This window comes from Pongo abelii, chromosome 4 (assembly GCF_028885655.2).
Source record: "Pongo abelii isolate AG06213 chromosome 4, NHGRI_mPonAbe1-v2.0_pri, whole genome shotgun sequence".
NCBI lineage: Eukaryota > Metazoa > Chordata > Mammalia > Primates > Hominidae > Pongo > Pongo abelii.
In genome coordinates, this window is record NC_071989.2 from 185794611 (window position 1) to 185811788 (window position 17178).

General features: G+C 42.3%; 2 protein-coding genes across 2 annotated transcripts in view; one reads left to right on the forward strand and one right to left on the reverse strand.

The window, feature by feature from the left end:
- Positions 1–11516, reverse strand: part of ZNF346 (zinc finger protein 346) — a gene marked incomplete at its 5' end in the record, with an annotated part of 44562 nt that extends 33046 nt beyond the window's left edge. The window contains 1 exon segment of the mRNA NM_001133409.1: positions 11335–11516. Within this exon segment, the coding sequence (NP_001126881.1) occupies positions 11335–11509 (175 nt within the window).
- An 89-nt stretch (positions 11517–11605) lies between these two features.
- The window catches only part of UIMC1 (ubiquitin interaction motif containing 1), a 114851-nt gene continuing 109278 nt past the window's right edge, over positions 11606–17178 (forward strand). Inside the window, exon 1 of the mRNA XM_024247357.3 lies at positions 11606–11784. The gene's annotated coding sequence lies outside the window, so the exon portion shown is untranslated. The remainder of the gene's footprint in view (positions 11785–17178) is intronic.

The following is a 17178-nucleotide window of genomic DNA, read 5'->3' on the forward strand; positions in this document are numbered from 1 at the left end:
TGAAAGCAGTGAGAGAGACAGAAAAATGACTCATCATGTACAGTGAAATAATTCAATTAATGACAACTTATTTGAAAACAATTAAGGCCAGAAGGCACTGGAATGACATATTCAAAGTGGTGAAAAAGAATAAAAATGTCAACTAAGAATTCTATATCCAGCCAAATGATCCTGCAAACATTACACTAAGTGGCCAGGCGCAGTGGCTCATGCCTGTAATCCCAGCACTTTGGGAGGCCAAGGCGGTGGATCACCTGAGGTTGGGAGTTTGAGACTAGCCTTGCCAACATGGAGAAACCCTGTCTCTACTAAAAATACAAAATTAGCTGGGCGTGGGGCACATGCCTGTAATCCCAGCTACTTGGGAGGCTGAGGCAGGAGAATGGCGTGAACCCGGGAGGCGGAGCATGCAGTGAGCTGAGATCGCGCCACTGCACTCCAGCCTGGGCGACAGAGCGAGACTCTGTCTCAAAACAAAACAAAACAGAAAAAAGAGAATCGCTTGAACCCCACAGGCAGAGGGTGCAGTGAGCCTAGATCATGCCATTGCACATGGGCAACAAGAGCAAAATGTCGTCTCAAAAAAAAACCAAAACAAACAAACAAACAAAAAAAATTACACTAAGCGAAAGAAGCCAGTCACAAAAAGGCCACATATTTATACAATTCTATTTACATGAAATGTCCAGAATAGGCATCAATCCATAAAGAGAGGAGATAAGTCATTGCCAGGGATGATTGCTCCTAGGTACAGGGTTTCTTTATTGGGGTGAGGAAAATGTTCTAAAATTAGACAGTGGTGATGGTTGCAGAACTCTGTGAATATACTAAAAACCGCAGAATTGTACATTTTAAACAGGTGAATTTTATGGAATGTGAAATTTATGTCAATAAAGCTGTTATTTAAAAATGAAATAGCCAGGCGCGGTGGCTCACGCCTATAATCCCAGCACTTTGGGAGGCTGAGGCGGGCGGATCACGAGGTCAGGAAATCAAGACCATCCTGGCTAACACGGTGAAACCCCGTGGCACGGCACCACCATGCCTGGCTACTTTTTGTATTTTAGTAGAGATGGGGGTTTCACCATATTGGCCATGCTGGTCTTGAACTCCTGCCCTCAAATGATCCACCCGCCTCGGCCTCCCAGTGCTGGGTTTACAGGCGTGAGCCACCGCCCCCAGCCCAGTTTCACTACATTTAAAAGGACTGAACTCATCTCAAGTATATTCTTTGAATGCAATGGAATTTAATCAGAAATCAACAATAGGAAGAAATCTTGGAAATCCTCAAATATTTGGAAATTGAATAACATGTATCAAAGAAGAAATTACAAGGGAAATTAGAAATTATTTTGAACTGATTTAAGTGAAAATAAAACATTCAAAAATTTATGAGTTGCAACTAAAGCAGTGCTCTGGAGAAAAAAAAACTCAGTTTATCCTACTTTACTTTTACAATACAGAACGCTTCTGTGACCATATGTGTGGGTTTTCTCCTCCCAGAAACCAAGCACTCAATTCTGCAGTGGACACCAGTTGGTGTTCCCTAATTCAAATCAATTCTGACACTATCTACCTGGAGACAGCTTCAGATCCTACAGGTTGAGAGCTTATTCCTACAAGACTGAGCCCTACTTCTGATGCCAATTGCAGGTTCCACATTCTTTCACCTGTTCTTCTGACCAACCGGCTATAAATCGAGGTTTCCATGACACCCCTGGAATCAATTAATTTGCTAGAGCAGCTCACAGAACTCAGGGAAACACATACTTAACATATATTTAATATTTTGGGCGACAGGATCTCGCTGTTGCCCAGGTTGGAGTGCAGTGGTGTGATCACAACTCACTGCAGCCTTGACTTCCTGGGCTCCAGTGATCTTCCTGCCTCAGCTTCCTGACTAGCTGGGACTACAGGCACGCACCACCACACCCAGCTTTTTAATTTTTTTTTTTTTGTAGAGATGGGGATTCTCTATGACTCTCTATGTTGCCCAGGCTGGTCTCTAACTCCTGGGTTCAAGTGATCCTCCTGTTCCAGTAGATAGCTAGGCAGAAATGAGTAGGGTAGAAGAGGAACCCCTACCACCACAAATGTCAGGCAACCATCAGGTGATGGTCATTCAGTTATTAAACTGTCTCGCTAAAATAATAATTGGTCACAGGTGGCGTCAGGAAAAGGCAGTCTCCTCATAGATAGAAACACCTGAGGCCGGGTGCGGTGGCTCACATCTGTAATCCCAGCACTTTGGGAGGCTGAGGCAGGTGCAGCACCTGAGCTCAGGAGTTCGAGACCAGCCTGAGCAACATGGAGAAACTCTGTCTCTACTAAAAATACAAAAATTAGCCAGGCGTGGTGGCACATGCCTGTAATCCCAGCTACTCGGGAGGTTAAGGCAGGAGAATCGCTTGAACCCGGGAGGTAGAGGCTACCGTGAGCCGAGATCACGCCATTGAGATCATGCCATTGCACTCCAGCCTGGGCGACAGAGTGAGACCACTTCAAAACAAAGAAAAAACCACCTGACACTGGTGATCAGCAGCTTCCGGATAAGATCTCAAGTAAGGCTAGTGAGCTCAAGCATGCGCACTAAGAGGCAAAATGGAGGCGTTTAACTGGTAACACTCTGCTGGAAAGGGAAAAACATTTCAAGTAAGCATGTGCACAACTTCAATAAAGACACTACGCCTGCGGCCCCTCCCAAGTGCTGGCAGGCCACTGCCAATCCAGACAGCCCACCCCCAAGGGAAAAACCAGGGGAGAAGTAACATGCAAGACCCAGCAAGCATGCCAACGTGTAAGATCCCAAGTCAAAGGTCAAACCGCCTACTTGTCTCTCTCAAGTCGCCCTCTTGGCCCTCTTCCAAGTATACTTTACTTCTTTTCATTCCTGCCCTAAAACTTTTTAATAAACTTTCACTCTTGCTCTAAGAGTTGCCTTGGTCTCTCACTTTGCCTTATGCCCCTTTGGTCGAATTCTTTCTTCTGAGGAGGCAGAAATTGAGATTCATGGCCACTAACACTCCTGCCTTGGCCTCTCAAAGTTTTGGAATTACAGGCAGGAGCCACTGTGTCAGGCCAACCTAAAAGATACGTTAAAGGACACAAATAGATAAAGAGATACATAGGGCCAGGTCTGGAAGGGTCTAATGTGTAAGAGCGTCCATCCCCATGGAATTGGGGGTGTGCCACACTTCCAGCACATGAATCTGTTCTTGTTCAACTTCCTGGAAGCCCCTAAACTCAGGTCTTTGGGTTTTTATGAAGGCTTCATTACACAGACATGGTTGATTAAATCACTGGCTATTGGTGATCAATTCAACCTTCAGCTCCTTTCTACCCTCTAGAGATGCGGGCCTGTAACTTCCAAGCCTCTGAGCACATGGTTGGTTCCTATGGCAACCAGCCAACCAGAATGTGGTAATCTAGGGACTTCTCAAAAATCACCCTATTAACATGTATCATGGTGTGGTTGAAAGGGGCCTGTTATACGGCCGGGCGCGGTGGCTCACACCTGTAATCTCAGCACTTTGGGAGGCTGAGGAGGGTGGATTACGAGGTCAGGAAATTGAGATCAGCCTGGCTAACACGGTGAAACCCCGTCTCTACTAAAAATACAAAAAATTAGCCAGGTGTGGTGGCGGGCGCCTGTAGTCCCAGCTACTCAGGAGGCTGGGGCAGGAGAATGGCATGAATCTGGGAGGCGGAGCTTGCAGTGAGCTGAGATTGCACCACTGCACTCCAGCCTGGGTGACAGAGCGAGACTCCGTCTCAAAAAAAAAAAAAAAAAAAAAGAAAAAGAAAAAGAAAGGGGCTTGTTATAAATAAAAGTCTGTTTTTCACCTTTCTTGCTCTGGAGCAGTTCCAGAGGTGTTTCAGGAACCAAGGACAAAAGGCCAAATATTTTAACACAAGATACTCTTACTGCTTTAGTCACTGAGGAAAGTATAAGGGTTATAGAAGCTGTGAGCCAGGAACTATGGAGAGAAATATATATATATGATATATACATATATATATCTTATAACGTCATAAGTGCTTAAGAGAGAAATTTATAATTTTAAACATCTACATCAGAAAAGAAGGGTCTCAAATCAGCAACATAAGATCTTACCTCAGAAACTAGAAAAGATCAAGAAAATGACAAATTCTTAGCTAGACTAACCAAGAAAATAATCAGGGGCCTCACACCTGTAATCCCAGTGCTTTGGGAAGCAGAGGCGGACAGATCACTTCAGAGTTCGAGGAGTTCAAGACCAGCCTGGCCAACACAGTGAAACCCCGTCTCTACTAAAAATACGAAAAAGTTAGCCGGGCATGGTGACACATGCCTGTAATCCCAGCTACTCGGGAGGCTGGGGCAGAAGAATTGCTTGAACCTGGGAGGCGAAGGCTGCAGTGATCATTACTGCACTCCAGCCTGGCAAGACCCCGTCTCAAAAAAAAAAAAAAAAAAAAAGCAACACAAGGAGAAACAAAAAAATTCTGTGTACACTTAAAACAAGTAAAGAAAATGAATTAATAACCAAATATCTTTCCACAAAGAAAAGCCGAAGCCAGCTGGGTGCCATGGCGCATGCCTGCCTATAATCCTAACCCTTTGGGAGGCTGAGGCAGGAGGATCACTAGAGGCCAGGAGTTTCAGACCAGCCTGGGCAACAGAGCAAGACCCTCTATTTAAAAAAACACAAAAATTAGCTGGGCATGGTGGTATGCCCTTGCAGTCCTAGCTTTGAGTTTGAAGGACTTTGAGGCTGCAGTGAGCTATGATTGTGCCACTGCACTCTAGCCTGGGCAACAGAGACCCTGTCTCTAGATAAATAAATAGAGAAAAAAAAAAAAAAAAAAGGAAAGGAAGAAAGAAAAGCTTAGGCCCAGGTAGCTTCACTGGTGATAACATTTTTTTTTTTTTTTTTTGAGACAGAGTCTCAACTGTGTTGCCTAGGCTGGAGTGCAGTGGCACAATCTCGGCTCACTGCAACCTTAGCCTCCCGGGTTCAAGTGATTCTCGTGCCTCAGCCACCTGAGTAGCTGGGATTACAGATGTGAGCCACCACACCTGGCTAATTTTTGTATTTTTACAAAAATACAAATTTTACAAAAATTTACAGGGTTTCGCCATGTTGCCCAGGCAGGTCAGAAAATAACTTTTATCGGCTGGGCGCGATGGCTCACCGCTGTAATCCCAGCACTTTGGGAGGCTGAGGCGGATCACCTGAGGTCAGGAGTTTGAGACCAGCCTGACCAACATGGCGAAACCCTGTCTCTACGAAAAATACAAAAATTAGCTGGGTGTGCTGGCAGGCGCCTGTAATCCCAGCTACCCGGGAGGCTGAGGCACGAGAATCGCTTGAAGCTGGGAGGCAAAGGTTGCGGTGAGCCGAGATCACACCACTGCACTCCAGTCTGGGCGGAAGAGTGAGACTCTGTCTTAAAAAAAAAGAAAAGAACTTTTATCTAAAGAATCCAAGTTTTTTTAAATGATCAGGGCCCAGAGAGATATTAAAGTGAGATAGCAATCACTTCCTATTCTCCCTTTTTGAGCTATGATTAATCTATCAAAACTGCTTGCTATTGCCACAAGTGGGTAAGGATGAACCTAATAATGCCCTACCTGACGCTATATCCTACATCCTACAGCTTAATGTACAGCCAATCACTAACCAATGTTATTTCTGTATATCAATGAGAATTCTTGATAAACAACTTTGTATGAGTCCCACTCCCTGTCCACACTTTTTTGCCTTTAAAAATCAAGTAAACTCTTTAAATCATATTTTGTGTGTTAGCCTCTTCCTTGCAGGTCAACACGTCTATAAAATATTGTAAAAAGAAATATTACCAACTGAGTGCGGTGGCTCACACCTGTAATCCCAACACTTTGGGAGGCCGAGGCTGGTGGATCACCTGAGGTCAGGAGTTCAAGACCAGCCTGGCCAACATGGTGAAACTCTGTCTCTACTAAAAATACAAAAAAATTAGCTGGGTGTGGTAGCGCCCTCCTGTAATCCCAGCTACTCAGGAGGCTGAGGCAGGAGAATCACTTAAATCTGGGACAGCGAGGCTGCAGTGAGCTGAGATCATGCCACCACACTCTAGCCTGGGCGACAGAGTGGGATTCCGTCTCAAAAAAAAAAAAAAATTACCAATCCATCCTTCACAAACTCCTTCAGAAACAAGATGAGGAGGGGGCTGGGCATAGTAGCTCACGCCTGTAATGCCAGCACTTTGGGAGGCTGAAGTGGGCAGATCACTTGAGGTCAGGAGTTCCAGACCAGCCTGGCCAAAGTGGTGAAACCCCGTCTCTACTAAAAATACAAAAATTAGCCAGATGTGGTGATGAACACCTGTAATCCCAGCTACTCGGGACGCTGAGGCAGGAGAATCGCTTGATCTCCTCCAGGAGAACCAGGGAGGCGAAGGTTGCAGTGAGCTGAGATCATGCCACTGCACTCCAGCCTGGGTGACAGGGTGAGACTGTGTCTCACACACACACACACACACACAAAATAATAATAATAAGGAAGATCTACAAGAGAAAATTTCTCAAATCTTGGGTTAAGATAAAGAGTTCTTAGATATGACACTAAAAGCACAATACATAGGATAAAAAAACGATAAATTTAATCTCATCAAAACTTAAAACTTTTGTGCTTCAAAAGGCACTGTTTAGAAAATGAAAAGACAAGTCACAGTCGGGGGGAAATATCTGGAAATCATATCTATAATAAAAAACTTGTACCCAGAATACACAGATAACTCTTACAACTCAGTAGAAGAAAAACAGCCCAATTACAAAATAGGCAAATGATGTGAATAGATATTTCACCAAAGATCTACAAATGGGTAGTTAGCCCCTGCAAAGGTGCTCATTATTATCAGTCTTTTAGGAAACCACAATGAGATATCACTACATGCCCACTAGAATGCCTATAATCAAAAAAGACAAGTGTTGTCAAGGTTATAGAAAAAGCAAAACCCTCATAACATCGACGGCAGAAATATAAAAGGTGAAGCCATTTTGGAAAACAGTTTGGCAGTTCTTCAAAATGTTAGAGTTACGATATGACCCAACAATTCCATTCTTAGGGATATACTCAAGAAATGAAACGTACGTTCACACAAAAACTTGGGCATGAATGTTCGCAGCAGCATTATTCACAAAAACTCCAAACTGGAAACAATCCAAATGTCTAGAACTAATGAATGGATTAATAGAATGTGTTATATTCATTCAATGGAATTCTATTTAGCAATAAAAAGGAATGAAGTACTAATACACACCATGACTTGGCTGAACTTCAAAAACATGCTGAGAGAAGCCAAACTCAAAAGACTACCCAAGACAGAAAACAGATCACTGGTTGCCTAGGGCAGGAGGTGGAAGTGGGGATTTAATATAAATGAACTCAAAGGAACTAATTGGGGTGACGGAAATGTTCTAAAACTGGACTGTGGTAATGGCTATACAACTCTGTACATTGGCTAACAATCATTGGTGATATGCTTACAATGGGTGACTTGTATGATATATAAATTGTAACTCAATGAAGGTGCTAAGAGTAGAAAAAGGGTGAGTAGAACTTAACGTTGTAGGTGTCTACCTAGATTTCACATAAATGTGGGAGAAGTGAGGAGAACAGGGAAATGAAATGGGTCATAACAGTGCCACTATACACTCATATACACATAGCAGACAGTTCACTTTTCAGAGCACAGTGGTTTTCTGCTTCAAGATCCAGGGCAAAGGTCACTTTCTTTTTGTGCACCTCCAACTCTTAAAACATTCCTCAGCACTGCATCCTTTACATTACACTGGAACTGTTTTGGTGTCTGCTTCCTGGACTAGACTGCAAGCCTTTCCAGGGCAAGGGCAGTATCCTCCTCTGATACTCCAGCTCTGAAGCCCAACCACTTCTGGGTCCAGAGCAGGCATCGGTGAGTGTTTGTCAAGTTAATGAAAGGAAAATTGGGGTAGGGGAGGAAACTACTAAACAAGTTTGAAAGTAGGAGAGCCGGGTGCGGTGGCTCATGCCAGTAATCCCAGCACTTTGGGAGGTCAAGGCGGGTAGATGACTTGAGGTCAGGAGTTCGAGAACAGCCTGGCCAACATGGTGAAACCCCATCTCTACTAAAAATACAAAAATCAGCTGAGCGTCATGGCAGCAGCCTGTAATCCCAGCTACTCCGGAGGCTGAGGCAGTATAGAATTGCTTGAACCCAGGAGGCGGAGGTTGCAGTGGGATTGTGCCACTGCACTCCAACCTGGGTGACAGAGTGAGACTCTCCCAAAAAAAAAAAAAAAAAAAGAAACAAAAAAGGAGAGAGGGCCCCAGAAATAGTATGTGTGTGTGTATAAATATATATATATAAAATACTTACATATGTGTGTATAGAAAAATATACACACATATGTGTGTATAGAAAAATATACACACATATATGTGTGTATAGAAAAATATACACACATATATGTGTGTATAGAAAAATATACACACATATATGTGTGTATAGAAAAATATACACACATATATGTGTGTATAGAAAAATATACACACATATATGTGTGTATAGAAAAATATACACACATATATGTGTGTATAGAAAAATATACACACATATATGTGTGTATAGAAAAATATACACACATATATGTGTGTATAGAAAAATATACACACATATGTGTGTATAGAAAAATATACACACATATGTGTGTATAGAAAAATATACACACGTGTGTGTACATATTTGTATATATATACAAATATATATATTTATATATACAAATATATATATTGTATATATATACAATATATATTGTATATATATACAAATATATATATTTTATATATATACAAATATATATATTGTATATATATACAATATATATTTTATATATATACAATATATATATTTGTATATATACTATATGTATTTTATATCTATACAAATATATGTATTTTATATCTATACAAATATATGTATTTTATATCTATACAAATATATATATTTTATATATACAAATATATATTTTTTATATATATACAATATATATATTTTATATATACACAATATATATATTGTATATATATAATATATATATTTTATATATACAATATATATTTTATATATAATATATATTTTATATATAAAAATATACACAAATATATATATTTTATATATATTTATGTATAAATATATATTTTTATATATATTTATGTATAATATATATTTTTATATATATTTATGTATATATATTTTTATATATATTTATGTATAAATATATATTTTTATATATATTTATGTATAAATATATATTTTTATATATATTTATGTATAAATATATATTTATATATATTTATGTATAAGTATATATATATTTATATATATTTATGTATAAGTATATATATATTTTATATATATTTATGTATAAGTATATATATTTTATATATATTTATGTATAAATATTTATACATAAATATATATAAAAATATATATTATACATAAATATATATAAAAATATATATTTATACATAAATATATATATTTATATATAAATATATTATATAAAATATATTTATATATAAATATATATAAAATATATTTATATAAAATATATTATATATAATATATTTATATATAAATATATTTTATATAAATATATATAAAATATAAATATATAAATATATTTTATATAAATATATTTTATATATATTTATATATAAATTATATATTTATATGTAATATATATATAATTTATATAATATACATAAAATATATGTATATAAAATATATAATTTTATATACATAAAATATATATAAAATTTATATATATTCTATGTATATAAAAATATACACACATGTGCGTATAAAAATATACACACACGTGTATAAAAATACACACGTGTGTATAAAAATACACACACGTGTGTGTATAAAAATACACACACGTGTGTGTATAAAAATACACACACGTGTGTGTATAAAAATATACACACGTGTGTGTATAAAAATATATACACACGTGTGTGTGTATAAAAATATATACACACATATTGTGTATATTAAAATATATACAATATGTGTGTATATAAAAAATAAAAATATACACACATATGTGTATATAAAAATATGTACATATGTGTGTATATTATATATACATATGTGTGTGTATATTATATATACACATACACACACACCATTTCTGCGGCCCTGTCTCCTTCTTTTTTATATATATATATTATATATTATATATATATAAACTTAGGAGACAGGCTAGACTTGTTTTTAAATTGGAGAAGTATATACCAGGGTATAGGTCTGTGTACCTTCCTTAGATATGGTCAAAATTTCAATTTTATCCTATTTTATCCAGGGCAGTCAGTTCACAAATAGCATATTAAACTTTCCAAGACAAGTCTGCTCAGCAAGCAAACAAATCACTGGAGAAATCTGATTTCCCTCCAGATACCTGACAAGGTTAGCAGAGAAGCCCAGATAGAGTTCTTGTACATTTGGGTTAGCATTAAGCAGCTGGCTCTGTAAAGGACAGTGACGGGAGTCACACAAGCAGGTCAGGACAGCTCTTTTCCATCCTTTTCTTTCTTTCATCCCATCTTACCCTGTCTCAGGTCAAGTGCAGAGCAAGCTGGGGCGCTTCGGCCCAGAAGTAACCCCTAAAGTGGCTTTGCTTACACTGTTCTCAGCAACTTTGGGTTAAGTGTAGGACACAAAGAAGCTGGAGCCAAAGCAAACCCAGACCAGTTTCTCAGGCTCCTTGTCCCCACCTTAGAATAAGGGAGGGACCCAGCAAGTAGAGGCCAGAGAGCTAAAAACAGGGGTAAGCCAGGGCTCAGTCATCAAGACCAGCAGGAACCCAGGGGGTAAGGAGAAGGCTTTCCAGAGCCCTCGGAAGTATGGGGCTTGAGAGAAGGGAGGCAAGAGGCCCTAGGAGGAAATCTGGAGATTGGGACGATGGGGAGTCGAGTGGTGAGGGGCACTCGGCTTGGCTTACGGGGATGGCAAAGACTGTAGGTCTCTGACAGGACGAGTATAGGGATGGCAGTCCTCGAATTTGGGAAAAACTGCGTTGTAGTGAATGATGAAGGAGGAGGGGGAAAATCCAGGGCCTGAGCGTGAGCGGCCCTTCACCCTCAGCGTACTGGGGGCCCGATTCTTGGGGTGCCCGCGCCCGGATGGGGAGCACAAGTCTGGGGGTCCCGGGGCGCAGCACGCAAGGAGGCGGGCCAGGAGGTGTGACCGTCGGCGCTTCCGAGTTCCCCGCGAGCCGCGCAGCGGGCGAAGGGCTTTCTGCCTCCAAAGCCCCCGACTCACCTTCCTCCCTACCCACCGGCTGGGCACCGGACACGGCTTCCCACAGGCGGCGCGCCCTCTCGCGGTCAAAGCGCACCCCGTCCGGCTCCTGGCCCTCCAGCAACTCCGAGCTGTTGTAAGGCCCGGCCCCTCCGCCGTCCGCGGCCTGCACCGCGGCCGGCGCGGGATACTCCATCTTCCCCGCAAACCCTCACCGGTGGAGAGCCGCTCAGGCGCCTAGGTATCGCGAGATTTGGGGGGGTGGTACTTGGCCCGGCCAACAAATCTCGCGAGGTTTGGGCGCTGCACCCGCGCTGCCCTGCGGGACCTGGCGCTTATTTTGCTTTGCTACCTGTGGTACCTCAGAGCTTGTGCCGTGGATTCGGAAACCTGTCGCTGATTCCGCAGCAGTAACCCCCCCTCCCGGAGAGGCTCGTGCGATTTTGGCTCATGGCTCTCAACTTGCTCACGGTCAGCCCTTGATACTTTTCATTTCGTTCTCAAGGTCCCGTTATGTGGGAGCGTTTTCGCCATTTCATTTACAGGGAAACTGAGGCCCAGAACCTAAAAATGGTTAACTCAAGAGTTCGCTAGTAGTAAGTAGTAGTACAGCTGAGGTTCCGTATTACTGCTAATAATACATACTATTTGTTGAGTTCCAAGTGCCAGCTCCCAGCTCTGATCTTCCCCGAGACTCCGGACCTGTATACATCCAGTTGCCTCTTCCACAGTTCACTCGAATGGCTAATAGGCTTCTCCAATGTAGCTGTCAGACCCCAAATTTTATCTTCCAACCACAGAGCTGCTCCTTCCCGTGTCTTTGGGAGCCACCATCTCTTGCCTAGGTTATTGTAGTAGCAACCTCACTGGTATTCCCAGCACAGCAGTTCCAGGGATCCTCTTATGACAAGTCAGATCATGACACTTAGGTTCTCAAATCCTCCAACAGCTTCCCATCTCACTCTTAGTAAAAGCCAAAGTCCGACCAGGCGCGGTGGCTCACGCCTGTAATCCCAGCACTTTGGGAGGCCGAGGCGGGTGGATCACCTGAGGTCCGGAGTTCGAGACCAGCCTGACCAACATGGAGAAACCCCGTCTCTACTAAAAATACAAAATTAGCCGGGTATGGTGGCACATGCCTGTAATCCCATCTACTCGGAGGCTGAGCCAGGAGAATGGCTTGAACCTGGGAGGCGGAGGTTGCTGTGAGCCGAGATCGCGCCATTGCACCCCAGCCTGGGCAACAAGAGCGAAACTCCGACTAAAAAAAAAAAAAAAGCCAAAGTCCTTACTTCGACCAACAAGGCCCTGTACAATCTGACTTCCCTTAACCTCCCTGATCCTGATGTGTTACTCAGTCCCCAACTCCTTAATTCCTGTCCCAGTTACCTACACCTCCTGGGGTGCATTTCTCCCATGTATCTTCATGGTTCAGTCTCCCACTTCCTTCTCTGGCTACTCTATCTAAAATACTTTGTCTGGCTATCCCATCTAAAATGTTACTTTTTCACACACACTTCATGTCCTTCTTTCCTGCTTTATTTCTTATATATTTTACCTTTTATCTTGTTTATTGTCTGTCTCCCTACTAGAAGGCAAGCCCCAGGAAGGCAGGGATTTTTGTCTCTTTTCTTTTCTTTCTTTTTTTAAATTTTTTTTTTGAGGCAGAGTTTTGCTGTGTCGCCAGGTTGGAGTGCAGTGACGCGATCTCGGCTCACTGCAACTTCCACCTCCCGGGTTCAAGCAATTCTCCTGCCTCAGCCTCCTGAGTAGCTGGGATTACAGGCACATGCCACGGCGCCCAGCTAATTTTTATATTTTTGGTAGAGACAGGGTTTCACTATGTTAGCTAGGCTGATCTTGAACTCCTGACCTCATAATCCGCCTGCCTCGGGCTCCTAAAATGCTGAGATTACAGGCACACGTCACCTTGCCTAGCCTTTTGTCTCTTGTCATTGCACCTGAATCTCCAGCACTTTGAAATAGAACCTGGACCCTCCTAGGTATATACAAAATATTTGTTTAATGAATGAAGCTTTTAATATTACTAGCTTATTTCAACCTCATTTGTTCAAATACTTATGGATAATTTACTATGAGCTAGATGATATTTCGAGCATGGAAATATAGTGGTGAACAAGACAGGGAAGCTCTAGTAAAGTATTTTTTATTGTAGTGGAGGAGAGTACAATAAAAAAGTTAACAGTAGGCCTGGCGCGGTGGCTCATGCCTGTAATCCAGCACTTTGGGAGGCCAAGGCAGGTGGATCACGAGGTCAGAAGATCAAGACCATCCTGGCTAACACGGTGAAACCCCGTCTCTACTAAAAATACAAAAAAATTAGCCGGGCGTGGTGGCAGGCGCTTGTAGTCCCAGCTACTCAGGAGGCTGAGGCAGGAGAATGGTGTGAACCCGGGAGGCGGAGCTTGCAGTGAGCCGAGATCGTGCCACTGCACTCCATCCGGGGCGACAGAGCGAGACTCCATCTCAAAAAAAAAAAAAGTTAACAGTAATAAGTGCTAAGAAGAAGATAAAACAGGATTGCATCTCAGGTGAATGATATGTTAGGAACATTAATCAGGGTGGTGTCAGGGGAAGCCTCTGGGAAAATGACATTTGAGCTAAGACCTGATTAATGAGAAGGGGTAGCCATGCAAAGAGCTGGGCAAGAGTGTTCTAGCAGAGAGAACAGCAGGTACAAAGGCCCTGAGGCAGGAGAGAGCTTGATGTGTTGGAGGAACAGGAAAAACGACAGCATGGCTGGAGCCCAGTGAACAAGGAGGAAAGTAATATCAGAGGAGGCCAAAGAGAGACAGATATGAATTATTCTTGCTTGAGATTATACAGCTCATTGGTGTAATTTAGTCATTTATACTACAAGTATTTCCTTATTTATACTACAAATATTGAGCATCAGCTCTATGTCAGGCCTCAGGCCCTAGAGCTTCCAAGCTTCCAATACAGTAGGTGACTGATGTTTGGCCAGTGCTTTACAATTTTTTTTTTTTTTTTTTTTAATAGACGGAGTCTCTGTTGCCCAGGCTGGAGTGCAGTGGCACGATCTCAGTTCACTGCAACCTCCACCTCCTGGGTTCAAGCAATTCTCCTGCCTCAGCCTCCCGAGTAGCTGGGATTACAGACATCCATCACCATACCCGGCTATGTTTTGTATTTTTAGTAGAGATAGGGTTTCACCTTGTTGGCCAGGCTGGTCTTGAACTCCTGGCCTCAGGTGATCTGCCCGCCTTGGCCTCCTAAAGTGCTGGGATTACAGGCATGAGCTACCACACCCAGCCTACAATTTTTTTTTTTTTTTTGAGACAGGGTCTCACTAGTGCAGTGGTATGATCATAGCTCACTGTAACCTTGAACTCCCACACTCAAGTGATCCTCCTGCCTCAGCCTCCTGAGTAGCAAGGACTACAGGTGAACACCAACATGCCCAGCTAATTAAAAAATTTTTTTTTTTTTGTAGAGACAGGGTTTCCCTATATTGCCCAGGCTGGTCTCAAATTCCTGAGCTCAAGCGATCCTCCTGCTTCAGCCTCCCAAAGTGCTGGGATTCCTGGTGTGAACCACACACCCAGCCCAGGGCAGTGCTTTACAGTTTGCAAAGCACCTACATTATAGCATTCAATCCTCAGGGTGGTTTCTGTGAGGGATTTCTTCATAAGTGATGATAAAGAAACAGACTAGGAAAGGTAAAGGTTTTGTGAAGATCACACAGCTAGTTAGGTACGAGCCCATGCTTGAACACTGGTCCTTAGATTGCAAATCTATGTCCTTTTGCCAAAACCAGATGACCAGCCTAAAAGCCAGTGACTGCACATTATTTATTCTCTTTTTATTTATTTATTTACTTTTAGAGACGGGGTCTCACTATGTTAGCCAGGGTGGTCGCAAACTACTTATTTATCTTAAGAGTTCTAGTTACTCATACTTGCATAGCATAAGTTATTCAGGGATAATCCAAGGGATACAGGGTATTTTTGTCAAAGTCGCAGAACCCACAAGGATATTTTTAATACTATGTAACAAATACTGGGAGTGGAGTATGTAAGTTGCTTTGCATATTATTGGAAAACAACCCCCAATCCAATTACATGCTCAAAATAATGTCCATTTATTCTCCAATGAGTGCTGTCAGGGTTCATCCCCTGTGCCATGGAGGCAGAGTCCTGAGCTACCCTGCTGAGGGTCTGAACAGCCTTCATTGTCACCAGTTTTCTATTTTGTCTTTGTGTGAGTGCTTCCAAGAATGGCCCAGGCCTGGACTCCTTGCTGGGACCTGGCAGTGCAGGTGATGCCTTATATTTGTTGGGCTGGCTTTTTATTTCCTCCTTGTGGAAAATGAGAACCATTTTCCAACACATCCTACTGTGTATTGTTGCCATGGGAGATGAACAATCCCAGGGAAATGGCTTTGCTAAGGGATGGGAACTGGCTACAGTTCAGCATACATTTCAGTTGCTTAAATACTGACTCTGTATGTGCATATGTGTGCATGTGCAAACTAAACTATAGTGCTTAAGATATAGTTCTTGCTCTCAAAGAGATTAAACTCTAGTTTTTCTTTCTTTTCTTTTTTTTTTTTTGAGACAGAGTCTCACTCTGTCACCCAGGCTGGAGTGCAGTGGTGCGATCTCAGTTCACTGCAACCTCCGCCTCCCAGGTTCAAACAATTCTCTGTCTCAGCCTCCTAAGTAGCTAGGACTACAGGTGTGCACCACCACACCAAGCTAATTTTTGTATTTTTATTAGAGACAGGGTTTTACCATGTTGGCCAGGCTGATCTCAAACTCCTGATCTCATGTGATCTGACTGCCTTGGCCTCCCAAAGTCCTGGCATTACCGGTGTGAGCCACCACGCCCAGCCTTAAACTCTAGTTTTTCTAACTCTAGTATGTCTAATCTAGTGATAGACATAAAAGTATCTACTGACTATGTAATATCAGAGAGTATGTTTTAACTGCTATAACAGAGATAATGACTAGGCTGGGCACAGTGGCTCATACCTGTAATCCCAGCACTTTGGAAGGCTGAGGCGGGAGGACTGCTTGACCCCAGGAGTTTAAGACCATCATGGGCAACATGGCAAGACCCTATCTCTACAAAATTAAAAAAATTAGCTGGGTGTGGTGGTGTGTGCCTTTGGTCCCATCTACTCAGGAGGCTGAGGTGAGAGGATCGCTTGAGCCTGCAGTGAGCTGTTGTACCACTGCACTACCACCTGGGTGACACAGCAAGACCCCGTCTCAAAAAAAAAAAAAAAAAGGCCGGCGTGGTGGCTCACGCCTGTAATCATAGCACTTTGGGAGGCCAAGTGGGCGGATCACCTGAGGACACGAGTTCAAATGGTGAAACCCCGTCTCTACTAAAAAATACAAAAATTAGCTAAGCATGGTGGCAGAAGCCTGTAATCCCAGCTACTCAGGAGGCAGAGGCAGGAGAATTGCTTGAACCCGGGAGACGGTGGTTGCAGTGAACCGAGATTGCGCCACTGTACTGCAGCCTGGGCAAGAAGAGCAAGACTCCATCTCAAAAAAATAAAAAAAGAGAGAGAGATGACAGCCAAGGCTAGTGGGCTAGTGTGGATGGGGTGGGACAATGAATCCACCGTGTGGGGATCAGAATGGTATCTGAGTTACCTCCTAATAGTCTTTTTATTTCTCATCTCTAAGAACACATCTCAAACTATTAGAGGTGGCCACAGATTAGCTTTTACTAACAGGATGTAAAGAAATGTTGTTTGAATCAGAATCTGAGATTGGTCCAGAACAGAAGGGGTGCTCTTGAGGAGAACTGCGGAAATACCAAGCCCAGTAAGGGGCCCAGGGGCACATCTTTGCTGCAATCCTAGTCCAC